The 23975-nt window shown below is 43.2% G+C and overlaps 3 protein-coding genes across 10 annotated transcripts in view; 2 read left to right on the forward strand and 1 right to left on the reverse strand.

Moving 5' to 3' along the window:
* Nucleotides 1-4729, forward strand: part of mef2d (myocyte enhancer factor 2d) — a 47358-nt gene extending 42629 nt beyond the window's left edge. For all 6 annotated transcript variants that reach the window (XM_035530848.2, XM_035530859.2, XM_035530857.2 and 3 more), the window contains one exon: nucleotides 1-4729. This exon is cut by the window's left edge and continues 441 nt beyond it. The gene's annotated coding sequence lies outside the window, so the exon portion shown is untranslated.
* Nucleotides 4730-8131: 3402 nt separating this feature from the next.
* On the reverse strand, nucleotides 8132-17183 carry nes (nestin). The gene is made up of 4 exons (XM_035530679.2): nucleotides 16192-17183; nucleotides 14526-14650; nucleotides 13120-13196; nucleotides 8132-12414 (listed from the first exon to the last, which is right to left on the reverse strand). The coding sequence occupies exons 1-4, from the start codon at nucleotides 17002-17004 to the stop codon at nucleotides 8519-8521; spliced, it is 4911 nt and encodes a 1636-aa protein (XP_035386572.2). The 5' UTR covers nucleotides 17005-17183; the 3' UTR covers nucleotides 8132-8518.
* A 1171-nt stretch (nucleotides 17184-18354) lies between these two features.
* Nucleotides 18355-23617, forward strand: LOC113589102 (C-type lectin domain family 12 member B). 3 transcript variants are annotated; one of them, XR_014117031.1, is made up of 8 exons: nucleotides 18355-18667; nucleotides 18951-19061; nucleotides 22130-22219; nucleotides 22435-22469; nucleotides 22572-22746; nucleotides 22905-23016; nucleotides 23202-23323; nucleotides 23467-23601. XR_014117031.1 is itself a non-coding variant. In XM_027028577.3 (8 exons), the coding sequence occupies exons 1-8, from the start codon at nucleotides 18604-18606 to the stop codon at nucleotides 23615-23617; spliced, it is 909 nt and encodes a 302-aa protein (XP_026884378.3). In that variant the 5' UTR covers nucleotides 18355-18603. The 3 variants fall into 3 exon arrangements, 2 of the variants coding, with proteins under 2 accessions (XP_026884378.3, XP_081552886.1); XM_027028577.3 differs by having other exon boundaries at nucleotides 22856-23016; nucleotides 23467-23617; XM_081696760.1 differs by having other exon boundaries at nucleotides 18965-19061; nucleotides 22856-23016; nucleotides 23467-23617.
* The last annotated feature ends 358 nt before the right edge of the window (nucleotides 23618-23975 follow it).

Below are 23975 nucleotides of genomic sequence, written 5' to 3' on the forward strand. Positions count from 1 at the left end.
CCTCCATGACACGCACACACACATACACACACTCTCTCTCTCTCACACATGCACACACACACACACACATGCACACACTTCACCTCCCTGCAACAGCTGCACCCCCAGACATGCATGCTTACACTTGTGCACACTCTATCAACTTTCTTCTCTTGTGCGCGCACGCACACACACACACACACACAGACAAACAAAGCAGATACCAATATGCATATATATGTACACACACACACACACACTCGCGACAGTCGCAGACAGAGATGCCAATGCAGGTGAACGTGTGTTAACTACAGGGGACTGAGGAGTTGGACCTTTGCGGAGAGACACAGGATCAGAGGTTTTCCCTCTCCGTGGCAGAGTCGGATGCGAGGGAACACCGGGGTGGAGCCCTCGAATCAGTACTCACTGTTCTCATCCCTGGTCAACTCAGCACTGACACGCTTACCTTTCTGATCTGAGACCAGTCGCACTGCTCATTGTGTTGCATAGAGTAGCTGCTCGCAAGCTGTTTTCCAGATCATGCTGTTGTTTGAAGGGTTCATTTCTTTTTCTCGTGTGTGTGTGTGTGTGTGCATGCAAGCCTATGTGCGCTTGCGCGTATGTGTGCATGCGTGTGTGTGCGTGCGTGCGTGCGTGTGTGTGTGAGACTAATGGCTTGTGTTTGCTATTCATCTTTTTTGATGGCTGTTTTCTCCACTTGCCACCACCTTTCTTCTTTTTACTCTAATGCTAAAACTGCTGCCTATGGTGTTGACTTACAGTATATTTAATAATGCCACAATATTCGTTTTAATCATGTTCCAGGACCTTTGTCTTGTAAATCAAGCTAAAGGCTAAGGCTCTAAGGCTCTCATGAACTGCTAACCTAATCAAGATTTGAGAAAAAACAGAAAAAAAACAGAAAAAAAGCAAGCAGCGTGCATATTTCAGGGAAGGACTGTGGTGACTCAATGCAACTCAAAGTCCAAGAGATGAATTCTGAAAGCCACAAAATATGTTGGCCAGCAGAACTGGTGATGGACTGACAATGTGTGTGTTTGTGTTTGTGTTTGTGTGTGTGTGTGTGACAGATGATGTCAGTAACAGGTAAACAGCCAAGTGCTCAATTCAGTCATAGTTTCACGGTATGTTTTTGGGGTTTTATTTTTTCTGTTTGTAACCAGCTTGCACCAAACCCCTCATCAGTGCGCCTTCGCGTGGAGAGCTCGTTAGGGTAGCTCCCCACAAAGCAGGAGGGCCTGCCGCGCTTTTCACTTTCTTCACTTTCGTACACACAGCCGTGTGTGTTTGTGCCGCACATATCGCGTAATCAGGTGCAAATGTAGCCCTGCTTGTACAAGCCGAAACACAGCCCAGATGCTGAACACGGGCGCATGCGAGCGCGTTGCTCCGCCCACTCGCTCTGGGGAGGAACAGGTGACCGGGGTCACGTCACTACCGCTGGTTTACGTGAGAGGCAGCCTAATGCGTTCTGTATTTATTACTTGTTTGTCTGGCTGCGCAGTTCAGATGTTTTGTTAGTTGAATCTTCTGAAGCTTTATGTTGTTTTTTGCCAGATAAGTTTAGAAACAAGCTGAGCCATTGTAGGCTCAGGGCAGTTGCTGTGGGTTTCTAGACTTTCCAAGCATGTAAATACCCCCTTCTCTCCCCCCCGTGTTCTTGACTAACGAGAGGAGCGTATTGGTGAGCGTGCAATGGGTCTGTGACTTGGCTTTAGCCTCCTAAGGGCAATTGGGGAGGGGGTTTAGGGCTCGAGTTGGAGCTGGAGTTCTAGAACTCTCCCAAGTGGCGTGGGGCTTTTAGAAGAGTCAGGGCGTATTCTAGTCCGGAGTTTAGCCCGGTTCGGCTCTGCGTTTGGGATTAAGCAAAAGAGAAGTGAGGTCAGGGGCACTGTACATAGAAATGCGTGTGTTGACCATGCAGGTCGTGCTGGATCTGCCTAAACAGAGCTGTAACTCTCAGTGGAGCTGTCTTTATATTTCTATGTGTAAATAAACTACCACGTTACAAGCCTGGTAGAAATGCAGCATGGGGCACTGACATGGACGTGACTGTTTTTAGGAGCGCTTCTTTTTTTCCCCTGCAATCGTCCTTCTGATGGAGTGCACTTTAAATCGACCCCCACCGTCCCCACACTCACATACTCAGACACTCTCCGCTCTCTTTATTCGTCAGGTGTCTTTCGTGAAGCGGGGGGGGAGGGGGCTTTATGTTTCTTTCTGCTCCTTTCCATTGCTTTCTCTAACTTCCCCACACACACACACACACACACACACAGAGAGGACTTCTTTAGAATTCATGCCTCATTGCCCTCCTCATTTCCTGTCCCACTCGATCAGTCTGGTCAATGGATCGATGCACCACCATTGCTTCCATTTTCCCACTCCAAGCTGGCGTGACCACTAGGCACTCGGCCTCGCGCAGAAGTGCAGGATGGCCCACGATGCCCTGCCTAAAGACAGCTCCTCTGTGTTCCGACGGGACCCTCTGCATACAGACTCACTCCACCCCACCCCCTCACCCCCTCACGTGTGCTCTTCAGGGAAGAAGATCCCATGCTCCCACGTGATTATGGCCCCATAATTTCATTTCTCATTTTTTGACGACGAACGATTACTGAAGACTAATGTCACCTTTTGTAAAAAGAACATTGTACTTTAAACGTAATAGACTAGACTTAACTTGACACGTGTTGCAAATGTGCAATTCTCAAATCGCGCGCAAAAAAAAAAAATGTCTATTATTTAAACAATTATGTACACAAATTGTTTTATGGTGCATTAGTGTAGTGCATTAAGTGATTAGAATGAAGGATGTCTCATTGATGATAATGAAGAAGGGGGGGGGGGGAGAGAGACCCAGCAGTCACGGCTCAAAGTCTATGAGCAGTTGTTGACTGAGAACATGGCAAGTTTAAAATGATCTCGATTGTGCTGTATGTGTATTTGTATCCCAAATCTTTAGCCACAATTTTCCATTTCCCTCAAAGCTCCGTCTTTGAAACAACTGGAAAAGAGATTAGTTGTGACAGACCTAATTAGATTATTTACTGATGATAGAAGTACGTTCTTGCTCCTTAAAAGGTGTTCCCTGAATTAAAAGTAACGCTGGACTCAGAGGTCAATTGTCTCCGAGGTCGATTTGATTTTGTCTGATTTCTGCGTAAACGCTGAGATGACTCACTCCTGTCTGCCGAGCCCTCACACCAGCCCTGCACCCAGACTGCTGTTCTTTCCCTCACCTGGCTCTCCTTCATTGCCCTGCATCTCTCTCTCTCTCTCTCTCTCTCTCTCTCTCTCTCTCTCTCTCTCTCTCTCTGCTCGCGGAAGATCGCTAACGCTTTTAAGTGCAAGCAGCCATCTCACCTCGCATAAGCCACCGTAACCTGGAGTCCATCCTTGCTAGCCAAGATTCGACTGACCCACACAAACATTTCCGAATGCAGTACCGTATGGTTTGGACGTACCTGCTTGGAGGGCAGTCCGAAATCTCCACGGCACAGCTGGAGCTAAAGAACTTTGATATAACCCGGTCCACGGGCTGTGGGATCTAGAACCTCTACGAGCCATGAGGAGAGAGTGTATCCATGACAGTGCAGTATACCCAGGTGGGCTGTAGTTGGCCACACCCAAACACACACAGCACCACCCTTCACCACTTTGGGCCTGCACGCTAGAACACGTGCAGACCTAAACACGGAGCTTTGATCCAGTTCTCTGATCCCGGAACGGTTTCTTTGGCTGAGATGTTTAAAAGCTCCAGCACGGATCTCTTCGTAATGGTCGTCATAATCAACAGGAAAGACAATCGTGGCGTGAATAGTTAACTTTCGCCCCTATATCCCCCATGTATCATGTTTGGAGCATCTCAGTTTTTCTAGTGTTAATTTGTGCTGGTGACAGTTCTATTGTCTGTTTTAATTCTAATTGTTATAATGATTATCATCACCATTATAGTTATCATCTTTGATGGTGGTAATCATAATAATTTTGAAATTTTTTTTCTGCGTGGTCTTGTTTTTTTGTGTAGGTTAGACATCCTATTTTATTTCAATTTGATTTGATTTTATTATATATGAAATACTATATAAATATCTTTTTTCTTTTTTGTTTTTTTTTCTTTCTTCTTCAAAGGGGTATTACTAATATTGCACGATTTATTAAGTAAAAACAAAAACGACAGTAGTGATATTAGTCCTTATTGGTAATGGAAGGAAGTGATAAACAAGTTCATAGAATGACCAGTTCAATGCTGCAATTTTTAATCAATTGTACAAAAGTGTCTCTACGCATAGAAGAGTAGGGACGTCAACTCATTTAATTTATTCAGACCAGACAGATGTCAATGCATGGGCGTAAAACAAGCAAAGAATGAGTCATATAAATAAACTGAAATGTAATTTCATTGAGAATATACAACACACAACTAGAATAGAAATTGAAGAAAAAAAGTTTAAAGAAAAATGATAGCTAATATATTGTGTTCTGCTAGTCTGCTTTGAGTTTTGTTGTAAACAAAAAAAAATATTTTCTGTTGTTTTCGGAGAATGATATACAATTTGTGTATATTTTCATAAACAAAGTATGCACTGATATGTTATTACAAATTATATACTGCTTTTACAGAAAGTGTTTGTTATTGTACCAAAGTATCCATTTGTCCTTTATGACCCTCCCCTTTTGCGTATGTTTTACCGTATTTTATATATTAAATAGACAAGTTGACCTACAGAGTGGTATGCGTCTGATTTTGAGTTCTTTCTTCTGTCTGAATGCACTTTAAGTTTTATTCCTGATAAATCCTGTGAAAATTTGATGTTGAATCTGTTAAACCCAGATTACTACAAGGTTCATGGTCATTTCTGTACTGTCATGTGCAAGATATGCTCTGCTAAAGTCCCTGTTCAAGCCCTGTCTCTCCGCTCTTCCCATAATATGTCCAGCTATGCCTCAGGGTCGTTGCAGGATTTTCAGTGTTTGAAAACATACCCATATTTCATGCCTATACAATACTGACCACACAGGCAAACACTGCTAACAAGAGAATGGAAGACCATCTTAAATAACAGTTCTTGGCATAAAAGTGTAGTCAGACTTGGTGATAAGGACCTCACATGAACTACTCTCCTTTGCCCACTAGATGGGAGTATGAGGTATTGTGACCACAGATGACAAATCTCAGAATAGAGGAATAGTCCTGATTTTCCCTCATGAATGTCATTCAATTTTTTATTTTATTTTTTTACATTTTTTTTTTTTAAGGATGACCTGGTTCTCTTGTCCACAGACACAGAGGAGACCTTGTCTGCTTGATTGTGTGGCTGCCCGCGCATTGTTGAAGCAGTAGGTCATGACGCTTCCAGGCGGGTGGGTCTTACTGGAATTGCTGGGACCTCAGCAGACATGGTAACCACAATGTCAGCTGAGCAGGTCAATTGCAATGTCAAGTGCAACGGTTGAAGGCATTTCGGATACAGGCCCCTGCTACTGTTCACCTGCTGCGCTCCGACATTCTACACTGATGTTCTAGTCGGCGTCGGTCTTGCGGCTCACATTCACTTTTCTGTCTTGTCAATAATTTCCTCGAACCGAACCTTTGTTGTACCCAGTGTACATCATACTGAGGGGAATTCCTAAGTACACATTATTGCTGTTCTTGGCTAAACCTAATCTATACGGGAAGCCATCGGCTGGGGTCTTTATCTCGCGTAGTCTGTGTCTGGCAGCCAGCTCTGGTCTGTCTTTCTAAAAGCATCACTATTCATTGTAAGGTCAAGTGCTATGAAATCTCTGACCTTTTTAAAGTAAAGCCTGTAGATTAAACCAGCTTTTTAGTCATGCTTGAATGCTTTAGTGGCGTTGATGCTTGATATCATATCATGGTTGCCATGTTTAGAGTAACGAGGCAACCTGAAAATTTCCATTTGTCACATCTGATCTGGCTGATGAAGAATTCCTTGCTTGTTTGACCTCTCTAAAATGGTGCTCTGGCATTCTCCTCTCAGCTGCTGTCCACCCATGAAGTGATTGGGATAAAAGGGTGGGGGTGCTTATCTTCATTTTTTCTTATGACTGAAATATGTATTAAAGCTAGAAAACTTATGTTGAGTCATAAAGACAAATTACATCTGCGTGTGACGTCAGCGTGCGGTGTGGGACTGATTGAAATGGCGAGTGTGTAAAGTCTGGCTTTGTTCAGTTTTACAAATTCTCATTCACTCAGCAAATCTCAGGCGCAGGAAATTGGTTAAAGTGCTCTAACAGAGGCAGATGGCCCCAGCAATCGAGCACATCGTTCCTGATTAAACCTAGGGACGCGTTTAGCTGTTTTATGGTCTTGGCTCACCATTAGGCTCTACAAGCCGTTGGTTAAATCCATGACCTCGTGATTCAGTGATCTCAGCTGAATATTGAGTGGTCATGGGACACTGGTATTTTTTAGAACTTGTCTATCCTAGCTGATGCAGGATCAGCTTCTACAGTTATTGTTCCAACCCTAACACTGCTGAGGTTAAAATAGCATTGATCTCAGATCAGTGGCTTTTTTTTTAATGGGTTGCAGGCTCTTGCATCAGGGGTATTTGTGCTGTGTCATGTGCTATGAGAAGCTGGTAGAAGTGACTGAGGTCCCCAGATAGAACAGGTGCAGAGGGGCAGAGTGGACCCCCCAACATGTCTCTCCATCCGCCTGCCTTTTGTTTTAGCTCCCAGAGGACCTGTAAATCCTCATGCCTTTTTGTGGGTGTGTGTGACCAACAGCTGCCCATTTATGCTTGCCCAAATAACTGGGTTGTCTGAGCAGAAACATGGAGACATAGAGGGTGAACTATTTAGAAAGAAAAAAAGCATTGCAGTCTGCTGAGGTAATATAATGACTATTTCTAGACTATCAGTTCTTTCTCTCTCACACACACACACACACACACACACACTTACTTTTCCTCATTTCCTCATCTGTAAGCCTCAGCTTGAACTAAAGCCTGAAGAATTCACTTTTCATGGAACGGTTAATTAACCCGGGAATCACGGGAGCAGAAACATGAGGGAGGTGAAGGCATGGTTGCAATCTGTTACAGGTGTTCTCTTCCTGTGCCCCGGCTGCTGCTTTGCTGTGTGGTTTTAGAGCTGTGAAGTCAAGGTTGTATTGGGAGCAGGGTCAGGGACACCGGGACAAGTCCAAAGCTTTTGGCCTTCCCACTTTAGCCCCACCCACTCATTAAGACGCTCATTTGCACATTGGATGAGATTTCCAGAACTGTTGCCATGCAGCTGGTTTGAAGCAAATGATGTAAATGAATTCGTTTCTTTTTAATTTTGGCAAGGCAAGTTTATTTATGTAGCACTTTTCATAAACAAGGCAGTCCAAGAAATTAAAAATAGTTGATTTAAATAGAAAAGATTATTAAACTTCCTGTGAAAGTTGATTCCAGTTGTGTGTAGCATATTGGCTAAACATGTTTACCATGTTTAATTTTAATTCTGGAATTTACTAGCTGACCTGTATCCATGGATCCAAAACACCTACTGGGTTTATAGCAGGAATGTATTCTGGGCTTAATCCATTCACAGTCTTAAAATACACTAGCATCTAAAAATATACTCTCTATGTAAATGGACGCCAGTGTAGAGATTCCACATGTTTCAGACATCCTGTCAAATTCATAACCATTGACCCTGACAAAGTAACACTGGCCTTTTAAATACGCGTTCAATGAGTATTCTCTGATCTCCAGTGTCAAATGCAGCTCTAAGGTGTGTGTGTGTGTGTGTGTGTGTGTGTGTGTGTGTGTGTGTGTGTGTGTGTATGTATGTGTGTATATATCTGTGCATGCTACAGGATTTATAATGTACACAGGCAGATGAAATAGTACAATAGTGATGTCAGTAGTGTTTATTTACTGATTTCATTTAACTGTAAAATATAAGGCAGCATAAAAGTTATAGTTATAGGTTAGGTATAACTAATAAAGTGACCACACAGTATATATGATATTCTTTTACTCAGTCAAACATTCCAAATGGATTTCCTTGTTCTTTTTTGGCTGTTGTGTATGTGAATGTGCTGGTTTTACTCTTTAGTAATGTGTTTATAAGATTAAATCATTGTAAACACAGAACGAATGCAACTGAATACATGGTTTACAAACCATTTTATTGGTTTCAAATCATTCTATGGCATTTACCTATGGAAAAAAAAATTGTTTTGTTCAAGCATTTTCTTGAAACTTCTATCTGATTCTGTGTATGTTTCAGAAAAATAATAATATACTAAGTAGGAAAAAGAGTAACATAGATTAGATATGAGGTAAACTCCGTATGGATTCAATCACCTAGGCAAAAACATTTTTGAATAGCAGGGCTCAAATATGCAATAACACACTCCTCATTGTGTTTCCCATGATCACTTCTCTGTAGTTCATTATTCAGATATCAGTTAGTGTTAATGACTAAAAATGTAGTTAAAAATAACTAAACTGTGTGTGTTTGTGTAAGCGGGGGAGGTACATTTAGCATGGCATTACTCCTCACCAGATGACCAGGAGTCTCCATCATCAGTAGAGACATCTGATTGAACAGCTAGCACTTCTCCTTCCTCCCCATCTGTGCTCTGGATTTGTTTTGTCTTTGGAATCCTCTGTTCCTCCTCCCTTTCCTTCTTCCCATCCGATTGAGTTAAAAAGATGCCCATCTCTCTCTCAGGTTTCCCATTTCCCATTCCCACATCTCCCCAGTCCTCCTCAAACACCATGCTCTGGTTCGGATGATTAGTATCACGTGAGAACCTTTCAGGCTCTGCTAGGACATTTGTAGCAGCTGTTTCAAATTCCATTGTGCTCCATGCACCTTCCTTAAAGCCTGATGTAAAGAAGCTGTGAGGGTCATTGTCTTTTTCTTTAGTCAGAGATTTTTCACTCAGAAATTTGCCTTGGAAAATATCCATCATGTCTGATGCTTTGTCATCTAGGGTGGGCATTTCACCAACTTTTTCCACAGTGGCATGGGACCCCCCTATTCTTTCATCTGATTGTTTCAAATCCTGCTGTTCTTTCAATTCAAAAAGACTGCTGTGGTTTTCCACCATTCCACTGCTGCTGTTCTCCACTGCATCTTCCTGGTCCTCTTTGTTTCGACTCCCTTTGTTCTCCTGTTGCTCTGTCTGAGGAGCTATGCAATCTCCAGAGCTGTTCTCTCCAACCCCCTCACTTATCATCTCCTCCAGAAGGCCTGTGACAGGCTGCTCGGCTGACACCCGTGCCTGGATAAGGTACTGAGAACACTGGCTGGAATTTGGAGACTCATCTCCTGAGCTGTTAGACTCCTCCAAGTCTGACACGGCTATATTGGTCTGCTTGTCTGGCTGACTGGACAGCTCACTGTGTAAGGAAAGATCGTCTGGTAAATCAGCATGAGTAAGCATTGGCAGATTTGACATCTCGTCATTCTCCTCTTTTGGACAGGGCTGTTCTTTGGTCATGGCTATTTCAGATGGAAACACATCTAAATGTGTGGGTTTTTGTAGTGACATTTCACTGGGCTCTTCTGCCTGTGCTTGTTCTTGGAATGTTTCAAGCAGTGGTGTGTCTGTGACTAAATCAAGGCCTTCAAAATTTGGCTTCATTACATTTTCACCCTCTGATTCAATTTGTGAAAAGGATTCTGTATTGCAGTTTTCTTTGTCATTAGTAATGGAAATTCCATACTCACTGCTGTTGGGTTGCTTAGCTGAAATATTCTTTTGTTCATTAATCTCCCAGGATTCACTGGAGAAACTTTCATTCAAACCATATTCATGAGTGCTCTCTTTCTGCTTCTCAACCAGAAGGACATGGCTGTTCTCCTCCTCTATCTGCTCCCCACAAGGCAGTGGTGTGTCGGTGACTAAATCAAGGCCTTCAATATTTGTCTTCATCACATCTTCACCATCTGACTCAATTTGTGCAACGGATTCTGTATTGCAATTTTCTTTATTGTCATTAGGAATGGAAATTCCATACTCACTGCTGTTGGGTTGCTTAGCTGAAATATTCTTTTGTTCACTAATCTCCCAGGATTCACTGGAGAAACTTTCACTCAAGCCATACTCATTAGCGCTCTCTTTCTGCTTCTCAGCCAGAAGGACATGGCTGTTCTCCTCCTCTATCTGCTCCCCACAAGGCAGTGGTGTGTCTGTGACTAAATCAAGGCCTTCAATATTTGTCTTCATCACATCTTCACAATCTGACTCAATTTGTGCAACGGATTCTGTATTGCAATTTTCTTTATTGTCATTAGGAATGGAAATTCCATACTCACTGCTGTTGGGTTGCTTAGCTGAAATATTCTTTTGTTCACTAATCTCCCAGGATTCACTGGAGAAACTTTCACTCAAGCCATACTCATTAGCGTTCTCTTTCTGCTTCTCAACCAGAAGGACATGGCTGTTTTCCTCCTCTATCTTCTCCCCACAATTGTTTCTCTCCTCAGAGATATTTTGAAGGTTACTTTCTGAATGATCTACCAAAGCATCATCCGTTGGTGCATTATCATGGCGGTCTACGTCACCACTTTCACTTTCAAGACCCTCAGCCTCCAGCGTTACCGGCTCGTCATGGGTTGTTCCATCTATGCTCCTGCTCAATAGCTCAGGTCCTTCTGTCACAGCTTGAATAGACCTGTCAGGGAAGGTGTCGTCAGGGTTGTCTATCTCTGGCTCCTCAGAAAGGTCCTCCATGGTGTCAAAGCGCTTGGAGGCATTCTGGCTCCAGTGGCCAACCCCTTCGTGCCGCTCCCTCTCCTCCTCGCTGTCGCTGGGCTCACTCACTCCCATGTGAGAGGCCTGAGTATTGGCATCTGTCTCCTCATCGCTCCTGTAGTGGATGAGGGGACGCGTGTCTGCCAGTGTGTTCTCCTGAGTGTAGCTGTCAGCCTCACCGGGGTCGGTTGTCCACGAAGCACAGACGTTAAATGACACTTCATCGTCACTCTCCCTTTGTTCCTCTCCGGCATTATCTTCAGCTACACCATGGTCCTTGTCATGTGGCTCCACCCCTGACTTGGCTGTTTCCTCTGTGCATTCCACACTCCTATGTGGACCAATCTCTGGGCCAAAAGAGTCCTGCATCATAGCATCTCTCCCTGTGTGTTCATCCGTGACACCTTCCTCTGCCGTCTCATTCTCCTCGTCTCCAGCAGGGACGTGCTCCTCCACGTTCCTCTCACCAGCTTCACACTCTGTGTTATTCATCTCGTCTTGCACTGCAGTGCCAGCATCACAAGTGCCCCACACTTCGGGGCCAGAGAATGTAACTTCGGTTTGTTCTTCTGTACCTTCTCTCCTCTCCATCCCCGCCCACCTGTCCGTTCTTTTCTCCTCCACGTGCGTTGCAGTGACAGCATCGCGAGCATCCCACACTTCAGGGCCAGAACTTGCGACCTCCGTCCTTTCATCCGTATCACTTCTCTCTCTTTCCTCCCACTCATCTGTTGACACTTCCTTTATTTCATATGCTCCCTTCAGTGACTCCACTGTATTGAAATTGCTAACAATCTCCTCTTCATCCACCCCTGTTGAGATTTCACTACTTTTCTGAATATGATTAAAGGTGTCTGTGGCGTGCCACGTTGTTTGTTCGAATAATGGTGAAGCTGTTTCACTAGTGCTTTCATCGTGCTGTTTGAATCCTGATGATGCAGTGTCTGTTCTAAGTTCTTGCATGTTGTGTTCACTGATGCTTTCTGACTCCAGCTCTGTCTCAGATGCTGCATCTTTCTCTTCCGGTCCCATTGCATCATGTTCCTCCCCAGTAAATGTAGGAGCATATGATATTCGTGCCATCTCGGTAGACACCTCGGTCTCCTCCTCTTCACCGTCCTCTAAACACTTTGAATTCTCTGTGTTTGAATTAGGGAAAACCTCCGTTTCTGGAGTCTGGACAGGGCTACTCACGTGTCCAGGCAGCGAGCTCAGAAATACTGCTTCTTCACTACTAGACATGACCTCCGTAGCTTCTGCCCGACTCTCTGGAAGGACCTCCTGCATGTTTTCTCTAACAGGTGCACCAAGCATGGACTCTGGCTCGTCTGCAGCTGGGGAGGCAGGTTCGGCCAAGCCACTAGCAGCATAGCCCACCTTTTTATTAGCATCCTCCAGGTCGAACAGAAGCGAGGAGCCGGTGGGAGGCACAGCTGCGGACGATCCTTCCAGCTTCATTGCCTCCCTGCTTACGTAGCCGTTCTCCTCCACGGTCGTATGGGCCCTCTCCAGTGTCTCCTGGGGGGTGATCCGTGGCAGGCTCCACGCAGGAGTCGCACTCATACGCTGGGCTTTAGAGTGGGTCATTGACCTGGAGGCTGTAGTCAGCAGAGTGCTGAACTGACAGGAGGCTGAGATGCCCTGAGCCCCTAGATGAGTCCCACGGGGCTTGGTGAGTGCATCTGTGAATGAAACGGGGAGTAGTAAGAATGGATCTGATGAACTGAAGCTTATGGTGTTACAGTTGTAATATAAGAGCCTTTTGGGAGAAACAGGAGAGCAGAGAAAAAGCTATACTTTATAGGCCTATGAATATTATGTATGAGTCAATATTGCAGGTACTGTGCATTGTAGTACTGTGCATTTGTAGCATTTGTAGTTTGCATGCTTTCTTTGTTCTTAATAATGCCTGGGATATAGAATTGCATGGGATGAAATAGACCACTGGCCAACTGAATGTGGTCTGTTAGACAGGCATGGTCATATTGAATAATCGTGGTCATAGACCCCTAATTCATTTCCCCGAGGCATTATCAGGATACATAGTAGCACCGCTGTAATGGAGATATATTGATCTCCATTTTGTTTCTCCTAGATTGGATTACTGGAAATGGAGCCATCTGGTCTAGCGACCTATGGGGGCTAAGGCTGCAAACATTATAAGGACAGCTTCCATTTAGTGATGTAGATACCCCCACCCACCTACTAATCCACCCACTGCACCGCTTTCATACCACAAGCACTTGGCCAGCTTTTCTGGAGCTCTGATTTTAAATAGAGTGGGATACTGACCAATATAGATTTCCCATTTAACTTAATACAAGTTAAAGCATCAATTCCAGCTAGAACCTTTTAGTTTTGTAGTTTTGTAATCGAGGCCTGTTCACCTGAAAGAGAGTCAGTCCGGGTGCTGGTCCTCTTTGCAGATTGGCCAACTCTCAGGCTTTCAGCATCCAGCAATGCTCTGGAGAACATGGAAAAGGTGCATGAGCAGTGTTATGTTTGGGAAGGCACACAGAATTGATAACCTATAGCTTGATTGGCTTCATTACTATCTTGAGCCACTCACAAAATCCACTGAAAATGTATTTGGATGTGCATCCAAAAACTGATTTGTACAAAGTAATATTTTCTAACTAAACTTAAAATACCTTCTACCAGTTCTGCTTATATGACTTAAAAACAACTTTTAAAACATTTTGTGAAATATTTTATGTATAGTAGTGAAAATGATGTATCTTAGATTTGGTTATTTCTAGTTTAGAGTACTGTGAAGAGAGTTTATTCAATATTCAATATTAGCTTGAGTTTAACAGTGAAAGAATAAGGACAGCTGCGTATGCGTGTGTGCGTGCACGTATGTTTGTGTGTTTGTGGGTGGGTGCGCGCGCACGCGTGTGTGTATGCTGCTGTGCTGGAATGAGGATTTTTAAAAAGACCAAGGAGGAAATAAAAGATGGGGGAGGGGCCTTTTGTTGCTCTTGAGCAGTAGGCTTGAGCCAGAGGGTGTTCTTATGGAAATGAAGTGTCAGATTTGTCATTGCCGGACCATTTGCAGCGCGCAAGTCTCACAGCGGTGACCAGTGATGCAGACAGATGCGAGTGTGAGCGCTACAGTGCAGATCCGGCTTATTCACGCTGCCAGAGCAGCAGCAGTTCTTATTTCCGTTTCACACGCGTGGATTATTCTCATTGTCATAAGTGTCTACGAGCATTCCCATTTATAGGAACACTCCTTTGGGAAGAGTACTTCTCCCCTGGAAGCTTTCCAGGCTTAGCCGCAGTATCCAGGTTTGCCCACATCTGATCGTGTTACTGAATAGGTATTTACTGCAGGTACTAAAATGGTATACTATACACAGTTTAGTCCAGTCAGAACTTGCTTTGCACTCGCAGTGTAAAATTGGAATTAGAAAAGACAGAACTAAGGAGAACCAAGAAGATGAACAAGAAAGATGCAGATAGTTTAAATGGAATGAACGCACGCTGCAGTCGGCCATCGCTGTTCCACGCCCAACTCACTTATGCTCCCAGGGTTCACACATGGGAGGGGGCAGTGCGGGATGGCAGATATGGAAGAATTATTGAAGGTCTAATGTTGCCCCATTGGAGAGCGGCTGAGGCTGCTGACCCACATTCATATCAGTGACGCCTCGATAAAATGCAGGTCCTCTAGTTCACAGTAATCCTGTCCATGAGTAGGATGAGTGCGAGAAACCCGTGAGACATATTAGGCTCTATCACGATGTGATTTCCATAGAAAAAGAAAACAGGTAATATCCATGCCAAGTACCTGTAAGTGGCCACCTCCAGCCCCAGAGACGTCTTCATCTGTAGCAGGTTTCGTCTGTCCTCCAGCAGCTCACCCAGCTGCTCACCCAGACCTCCCTTCTCTGCTTCCAGAGTCTGCACCTGAGTCTACGCATGCAGGAAGAGCCAAAGAGCAGTAGACCAATGTTCACCCCAAACTCTTCATTCCGTGCAGGTCTTCCTCAGAGTCCTCACGTGTGTTTTCAACTCATCTTCAGTGTTTTACTCATACAATATATCTGCATTAGTGAGTAATTGTAAATGTCTGCTAAATTCCGTAAATGAATTCCGGTAAGCCCAAATAGTGTCTCTAATTCCCTTTAGCTAAACTTGTATGGAACTGAAAGGACTGTAGTTTGATTGTATTTTACACTGTCAGCCATGTCCTGTCAGCCCATAACTAATGCAGTGGGAATGATTGAGAGACCACAAAGCTTTTCCCTTGTATTGTGGTTAACTTTGTGTTAAATCAATGAGGTCTATTCACATGAAATGGCATTTATGTGATTAAGGAATGTTGGTTGTAGGCTGTGATTTTTTTATTTATTTTAGTTGACCACGGTTTTTTTTTTCTTTTCAGTTGAGTTTCAAAGAAGAATAACAGGAAATCCAGTCATTGTTTTTGCATCATTCACTAATTTAAAAAAGATCACTCACTGCTCCTGCGTCTCCACGCTCATTTAGAGTAATTGAAGGCAGAACTGGGCTAATGTAGTTATCATAATGAGGTTTGCTTTAGTCTTACTATAGGGGCTTGGCACAACAGATGTTTGACAATATAATGATGAAATCTTTGTTATCTTTATGAAATTATCAGGATTTGTGCACGATTTTTCCTAAAATGTGACCTGATCTGCATAAAAACATAATAATAAAGTCAAAGAGCATTAATACTTAATGAGCAATATGTATGTATTCCAGTGGTATTTTTTACTGAACAAAGTGTTTAACCTGTGGTCATTGATGGAAAAACATGTGAACTCCTATATTTAGTAACTAGTGTAACTTCCTTTAATGGCAGCTGCTTCAACCAATGTTTTTCGAGCTACCTATCAGTCCTCTGCAGTGGTTACGGGGTATTTGTTCTTCTATATAAAAATGGTTTGTTTCATGTCTAATTTCAGGCTGGCTTACTTGAATGTCTCAGGACTGTCTCTCGACAGTGATACAGAATTTCTTTGGTTTGAACCTTTCTGTGATAAGTTAATGTTGTGGGGTTTGGAGAATTGTTATGTCGCATCCCAGTCTCAGTAAAGCTTTAGATCAGACTCATGCTGAGGTTCTAGTGCTAATGTTGGATTTGCAGTGTTTCACAGAATATTGAAACAGTGAACAGTGGAATTTCCTTCTTGGTAATGAATGAACTCTTTCTCTACCATTATTGGGGGTTTTTTTGTTTGCTTGCTTGCTTTGCTTTGCTTTACTTTATTCACAGATTCATTAACACTCATTTCCCCCCAAAACTTTATTTATTATTTATAAGTACACCAAATATCATTTCAGGATTAATTCTTGCAAAATTCTGGACTGGAAAGCAATCACGAACTTTTTCTCACAACTACATATGGAAAATTACAACAAGTTGAACCCCACTGCATGTCTTTGAATAGCATTTCATGCGTAACATTTATAAAACTCTTAATTCTTACCTGAAGATGCTGAAGTTCTTGGTTCTGCCTGTCTCTTAGATGGACCACATTCTTCTCCAGTAGCTCTCTCTTGCCTTCCATGCCCATCAGTTCTTTGGCCAAATCTTGCACCTGTAGCTGTCTCTCCCTCTTCTCCTGGGTGATGTGTGCCATGTGAGCTTTGGTCTGGTCCAGGTTTTCCTCCAGTTGTGCTACCTTTCTCTGGTACACATCTGCTGCCTCCTGCCATGCCCGGGCGGCTTGCTGGGAGTACTCTTCGCCCAGGCCCTGGAGCCTGATAGCCTGCGTCTCATGAGGGACTGCTGGCGCTGGCTTCCACAGGGCATAGGAGGACTTCAGAGCTGCTACGTCCTCTTGGTGGACATGCACCTGCACTGAGAGCTCTTTTTCGAGATGGGCTGCCTGTTCCCTCAGCCAGATGTGGGCCCTCTTCTCGTCCTCCAGCTCACCCCTGCTTTGTTTGAGTCTCCTCTTGGCCTCTGCCTGCGCCTCCCTCACTCCCTGCCTCTGAGCGTTGAGCTCCTCTATCTCCTCCAGGAGCTTGCCCACCTCCAGTTCTGCGTGATCCTTCTCCAACCAAGCGGTCTGTATCTCCCTCCTGGCCAGGCGGACGGCCTCCTCCTGCACTTGCCTCCGACCGCCCGTGTCCTGGCTTCTCCTCAGGGCCTGGATCTCACCCCAGAGAAGCTGGTTCTCCTCCTCCAGCAGCTTCACATGGCCCAAGTACGATTCCAGCCTCCTGTTCAACTCCAGCATCTGAAAACGCTCCTCCCCAGCGTGGAGCAAAGGCTGCCGGACACTTGAGGTTGCCATTTCAGTGGGAAGCAGGTCTACAAGAACTACTCTAAACCTGTCTTGGCTCTGCGCTGTCGGTTCTTTGTTTCACTGGCCACCACGTGTTTCTAAAGGCTTTGGGGTCCGGCGCCTGTGGAAGCCTCTGTGGCCCTTGCACTGTGTCCGAGACACTCCTTTCATAGGGAGTGGGGGAGGAGCAGTGGACAGAGGGGCTCTGGAGGAGGGGCAGGAAGAGGCAGAGATGGGGTGATGTAATTTGTGCATTTAACTCTAGCACTGCTGGGATGTGTCTCTCTTTCATAGGATGTTATCAAGCAATGCAGTTTTAAAAAGCATTATCAGGATTTTCCAAACTTCAGCAAAGATGCTGGAATAAGAGGGTAAATATTTAACATGATCAGAAAAGGGTGTTGGGCTTCTTCTTTTTTTTTTTGAAACTGTATATAACTTTGTTAGTGCTTGGGCTTTTCTTTTTCACCAGTAAAACAACCGTTAACAGTGTTCTAGCTTCCAAGAGTTTGCACTATACTCAAACTCTTGGAAGCCAGAACATTTTTCCAGCATGTTTCAGGCAAACATTCTTTTATCATGTGGTACAAACAGCATGCACAGACGTTAATCTGATACCAAACAGCTGCCCTGTCCCGTTGTCTATACTATTTGCACCCTCACAACTGCACACTTCATTGCGCCACACTGTGGTCAAAAGCCACATTAACTCAAATGGTCCAGGTTGAGGGACTTAACACACTCACCCTGTACATAATAATGATAAATTATAATGCTAATGATATAATGATATTTTTTTCTACTACTATTGTATACCACATATTATATTACAATAATTATACTGTATACTACTGATAATGTCTTTATACCCATTAGCCCTCCATGTTGTATACCTGCTGCTATTTCACTGTCACGTTCATTACATTGGGTGGCACTTGGGAAATTGTATATAGTACAATAATTGTCCCCATAGGTTTTATTTTTACTATATTTTATTGCAATTCTACCTTTACCTCTATTTATTCTGTGCTGAAGCTGCTGTATCACCTGAATTTCCCCCATGGGCATCAATAAAGGGAATTTTATCTCATCTTATGTTAAATCTTAGTTTACTTTGTCTTGAAAATAAAACGATTCTGCATTTTGAGTTCCCTTTTGTTTGACTCTAGGTCTATGAAAAGTTAAACCTACAAGGAATGCAGTGCATAATTTGCCTTGACAAATACACTTTCAACACAACTGACTTACGGAAATAAACGTGCCACCTATGGAAACATTCTTCCTGGGTGAAAACATTACAAAGTAATTTCCTTCCTCATTTTTGCCTTTGTTAAATGCCCAAGTAATAATCAGGTGGTAACAATCAAGTGCTAACAGTGAAATACTTTCATGTAAGCAATTATTTTGCCTGTTTTTAAAATTATTTTTATACACGTTTGTGTACTAAGCGTAAGGTCCAGTTATAGTTCACCATATGTGTGGCAATACAGAGCCTTTCACAAGATACAAGAAGGAAATGAATTTAAGTCTCTGAGCACATGTTCCAGTGTGGCAGTGTAGGTTAAATGTCAGCTGTTGATTTGTGTGCTAAACTTTGTGCTGCTCCAAATGGAGGACGAGGTGTCTTATTCAGCAGTCATTTTCAACAGGTCTGCCAACGTGGAGCCTGAAGGTAAGGTTTGCCTCACCTTCTTTTCTATTCATGTCTTCCATTGTGGTCTTGAAATTCTCACTGACCTCTAGAATATGAAGGTGAACAAAATGTCACACCTTGAAGTATACCTTTTTTTAAGCTTCTCACTTTGTTTCAGACTCAGTACATTTACATAGACGGTAGGCCATTAAGAGATTTCAAGGCAATTAAAACAAAAGACAATTCCAGAAGTGTAGTACATGCGTTGGCCCATGTTCCCTATGAATGACCCCACTATCTCGACTCTGTTTCTCCCAATGAGCACCTGTGAGGCAGGCTGAGGATGTGGTGTACTCGTTAGTCATGAGCCAAGGTGAGGCTCCATCAAACATCTGCACCGAAACCACAGGAGAACCCACTGCAGCTGCTAATGGTAGGTTACTCCGTTTTACGACTAACACTGTACTTTGGTATTTCTGCCATGACTCCAGAATAGTCTTTCCAGCTTCATTTATTTGATCACACCCACAGACTACATTAAACAAAAAAGAGACTAATTTATTTAACATATATATTTTGTTATAATTGGAGTTAAACACTGTGGTTTTATGGTTCCTATCTCTCATTTTATCAAATTCATATTTGTTACCAAAACTATTTTCTTTTTCTTTTAAATGTATATTGCTGTAAAAGTTTATACCAGTGTTCCATGCTCAAAGTATACAAACACAGACTTAACACTATTCCAGTCTCACTGATGGTATAGCTCATCTCAGGTGCTTATCCACATCGGTCAAAAAAGCAACCGCATTCTCAAACACCGCTTGTGAAACACTAACACATTTTGAAAAACTCTCTGCTTCAGTCAAACCAATACATGCTGCACAACTGTATAACTCACTCAGACATTAACACGCAGCATTCATGGACCATTCACATGCAAAACACTACATGTCTCAATGATTCATATCATTCTCTGCAGTTGGTTCTAAAGTGGCATACTTCTCAATACTGTACAATGCTAAACAACACCTACTGTAATCCACAGTGTCTCATTAAAATTACAATAAACTCATCATGGCACAGGCACATATGTTCCAACAAAGTGAAACGCAAGACTGAGAAAACACATCTTCACTTTACTGTAATTTTATTGGGTTTAATACAACATAGGGCTGTAATAAACATGCATATTCAAACACAAAATGGCAAACAACCAAAAATACTGTAATATGAAAGAAGAAAATACAAGACAAAGGTTTGCCATTTGCTTTACACTGCCTGGTCTACCCTGTCCCTGATAATGGGCCATGTGTTCATCAGCACTGCAAAGACACTGCAGAGGTATTTTCCATGGCAACACAGCGTGAGAAAACTCTTCAGCCCTGGCAGCTCTGAGATTGCCCTATGTGGCATTTGGTCATAGGGATAGTGATCATATACTTTCCATCTCTAGGTAGAAAAGAATTCCTGGATTAACACTGGATTAAGGAATGGGGAACAGGGAGGGAAAAATTCAATAGACATGCGTGGATGTGTCTTAAACCAGTCCCTTACTGAAGATGCGTGATGTAATGGAACATTGTCTCATATGACTACATACTATTCTTCACTGACCCCAGCATCCCGTCTCTCGTCAGACACCACTACTGACTGGTTTAAAGTTAGATTGCAGGCAGTGAATAAGCAATTGCAAACCCAATCTGAGGAAGTGTTTGGGGACTGGTAATTAGTAGCTGCAGCCATTGTGTTGTGGTTTGCTTCAAACCATTTCCTATAATTTGGAATAGCAACTGATGTGCAAGCAATGAGAAGGTTTTCACTGTTGTGCAAAAATGTTTGCTGCTTTGCACATGTGTATTTGGAACTGACAACATGCTGATGGCTTGGCCTGAGAGAAACTGTAATAATAACCAGACAAGATGTTGGGATTTTACATTTACATTTACAGTATTTAGCAGATGCTCTTATCCAGAACTTGAAATACTCAAGGTATGGATCGGGCGTTGACCATTGACATCATGTATAGAGGTGCTGGTCCATTTTTGGCTTTGTAGGCAAGCATCAAGGTTTTAAATCTGATGCGTGCAGCTAATGGATGCCAATGAAGGGAGTGCAGCAATGGAGTGACATGTCAACTTTGGATGATTGAAGACCAGTCATGTTGCTGCATTCTGGACAAGTTGGAGAGGTCTGATGGCTCTTAGAGGCAGACCAGCAAGTAAGGAGCTGCAGTAGTCTAGTGTGCACAAGCGCCTGGGCAGCATCCTGCAAGAGAAAGGGCTGAATCCTTCGTACATTACAAAGGAGAAATCTGCAAGACCAGGTCATATTTGAAACATGAGTTGAGGAGAAAACTGTAAGGTCATGGTAAACGTTAGGAGTTCCTGGGATGTACAGAGGTTTGGTTTTACTGGGGTTGAGCTTCAAGTGGTGGGCTGTCATCCATGATGCAATGTCAGTCAAACATGCTGAGATGCGTCTGGAGACGTGCGTGTTGGAGGGTGGAAAAGAAAGAAATAATTGAGTGTCATCAGCATAGCAGTGGTAGGAGAAACCATGAGAAGATATTACATCACCCAAAGACCGAGTATACAAAGAGAAGAGAAGGGGGAACACCGGTAGAGAATCTACTTTGGGACTGATTGTGGTCGTGCAGCTGGTTCTTGATGAGGAAAATAGATAATTGATTGTAAACTGCTCATTCAAGGGTTTTTGAGAGGAAAAAGAGAAGTGATAGTGGTGCTTAATTGGTTATGTTGGAAATGTTGAGTGTGGCCTTCTCGAGGATTGGTACCACCTTGGCGGTTTTGAACGCAGTGGGTACATGTCCAGAAGATACAGAGTTGTTGATGATGACAGAGATGAAATTAAGCAGATCTCTTGAGATCGTCTGGAACAGAGCGGAAGGTATAGGATCCAGCAGACATGTGGTCGGTTTGCTGGACGTCAAGAGTTGATGAATTTCATCTGAGGAGAGCGGAGAGAAAAAAAACCCAAGAGAGTTGGATGTTGGGGAATGAACACTAGTTGAAACAGTGGGAACAGAGGAAAAGGGTTGGCAGATTACTGCAAGCTTCTCCTCACAGAAGGTGATGAAATCCTCAGGAGTAAGATATGAGGAGGGGGTGCTAAGGAAAGTAGAAAAAAAGAGAAGAAAAGTAGTGAAGAGCTTGTGTGGATCAGATGCTGATGATTAAAATTTTCCTCTGCAGTAGGATGACTTTGCAGATGTTACTTCTAGTGCGAAATTGGAAAGGAGAGACTGGTATGAGCTGAGGTCTGATTCTAGATGAGTTTTCCTCCTACACCTCCCTGTAATCCTCAGTTCTCTCCTAGCAGACTGTGTCTGTTAGCCATGGGGCAGGTGGGGAAGATCTTGCAAGTGTAGAGGACAGAGGGCACAGAAGATTTATTGATGAGGAGAGTGTACAAAAGAAAGAATTAAAAACTGTTGAGTTTGTTGAGTAATTCTGGTAATCCCACTGCATTCTCTTTCAGATCCCTCCACACCATACAGACGGGCTACAATCTGTCTAGGGCTGCTGTGTCTTCTTTTATTAGCAGGTCTTGTGGCTGTCTGCGTCTTCAGTAAGTAAGCCAACCCTTGCCCTTTTGCATTTGGATCCTCTGTTAAGACACTCAAAACTGTATGACAAAAATTCCCCAAAATTTCATCATACATTTTCAGTAATGAACTGCTACTGAAACCTCTCACCCAGGACTAGACTAATGTGTATTTATTTTACGTACGTTACAAGGCACTTAAATGATCACTGATCATACTGAATTCTTTTTCTTCACAGACATCATTCAGATTTCCAAATACAGCACACTTTTGGTAACAGAAACTCAGTTGTTAAATATCGTGCTGCAATTGGCTGCATAATTAGTGTCAATCAAGTGCTAAGATACCTGAACTGTGTCTTAACCAATTCTGAAGGCTCTTTACACCGATGAGAGCACAGCACACCAGAGGTTGCAGGCTGCTAAGGTGTCCCTGGAGAGAGACAACAAGGAGCTGACCGAAAAGAGAGATCAGCTTAACGGAGCCCTGAGATTTATCATCCAATTTTCAAGATTTCCAGCCAGCGCGTTCTGTCATCTAACTGATGGAGGTAAAACCCTTTAATTTACCATCACCCCAGGATTTCCTTTTTTGTATAATCTTCACCTGGAAGATATTCAAGTGCAATCAGAATAAAGTCAATCTGCTATTTAATGCAGAGTTTCATTGTGAGCCCTGTTTGAAACACTGGATTCAATACGGGTCCAGCTGTTACTTTTTCTATACTGGGGATTATAACCGGCAAACCTGGCAAAAGAGTCGAGAGCACTGCATGAAAACGGAAGGAGACCTAGCCGTCATAGACAATACAGAGGAACAGGTGGGTTTCAAAGCACAAATCCAACTATGGATTTACCAGTCAAGGAATGAGTAATCTCATTTTTGCCTTGCTAAAATGAGGTACTCCACAAATATTGGTGAACAAAAAGCTAATATCTAGTTTAATTTTGTTAGAATCAGATGTCATTTCACCTACCTTCATCAGCTTGTTTTATATACACTCAGGCGTTCATCAATCAGCACACTCCCTATTATAATGGATATCATGGGTACTGGATTGGACTTTCTAGAACCAATGAAAAACAGTGGGTGTGGCCCACTGGCAGTGTGCTAGAGGCAGAGACAGGGTAAGACTCGGACCCGCACTTAACCACCAGCAGATGGCAGTAGAGGGAAAACTGCTATACCAACACGCTTTGCATCAGTACTTGCCTTTCTTCTTCTTCTTCTTCTTTTGGATGCTTCTAAACCATATTTCTCTCCTTCACAGGTTCTGGGCTAGCCAGCCTGAAATATCACATGGTAATTGTGTGCTCTCAACAACCAGTAACACCACTCTGAAAAGCTGGAAGGTGGCCTCATGTTATACGTTTAATAGGTGGATCTGTGAGATGCGTGCGATGCCATGGTCAGTCAAGTGAAGGATGGAGCACTAGACTCTCATTTCCTCTCATTACCAGATCAATAAGGATGAAACTGAAGCTATTCTTTCTGTTCAAGCACATGCCGTTTATTTTAAAGTTTGTTATTTCCATTGCTCAGAAGATTGTAAAAGTACTTTTGTGCAGCTACGAAATCACCTTTGTTGAGTCTCTAGCAGATGAAGCATAGCCATGAGGGCAATGTGCAGGACCAGAACTAGTGGCTCTACAAATTACAAGCACTAACTGGTAACAATCAAAGGTCTCAGATTAATAATGCTGTTCTTGGATCAGATTTTCTTTTATGTCCACATTATCGCAGTCATATAAATAGGGTGGGCCATGGCTCCAGCTCAGA

The sequence above is a fragment of the Electrophorus electricus genome, chromosome 14, assembly GCF_041902795.1.
Source record: "Electrophorus electricus isolate QZ-2024a chromosome 14, ASM4190279v1, whole genome shotgun sequence".
Classification (NCBI taxonomy): domain Eukaryota; kingdom Metazoa; phylum Chordata; class Actinopteri; order Gymnotiformes; family Gymnotidae; genus Electrophorus; species Electrophorus electricus.

Coding starts and splice junctions, on each gene's coding strand:
- LOC113589102 (XM_027028577.3), top strand. CDS start 18,604: ATGGAGGACGAGGTGTCTTATTCAGCAGTCATTTTCAACAGGTCTGCC. Junction 19,062..22,129: donor ACCCACTGCAGCTGCTAATG/GTAGGTTACTCC, acceptor ATTCTCTTTCAG/ATCCCTCCACACCATACAGA. Junction 23,017..23,201: donor TAGACAATACAGAGGAACAG/GTGGGTTTCAAA, acceptor ATATACACTCAG/GCGTTCATCAATCAGCACAC.
- nes (XM_035530679.2), bottom strand. CDS start 17,004: ATGGCAACCTCAAGTGTCCGGCAGCCTTTGCTCCACGCTGGGGAGGAG. Junction 14,651..16,191: donor AAGAACTTCAGCATCTTCAG/GTAAGAATTAAG, acceptor CTGCATGCGTAG/ACTCAGGTGCAGACTCTGGA. Junction 12,415..13,119: donor CCGGACTGACTCTCTTTCAG/GTGAACAGGCCT, acceptor TTTCATTCACAG/ATGCACTCACCAAGCCCCGT.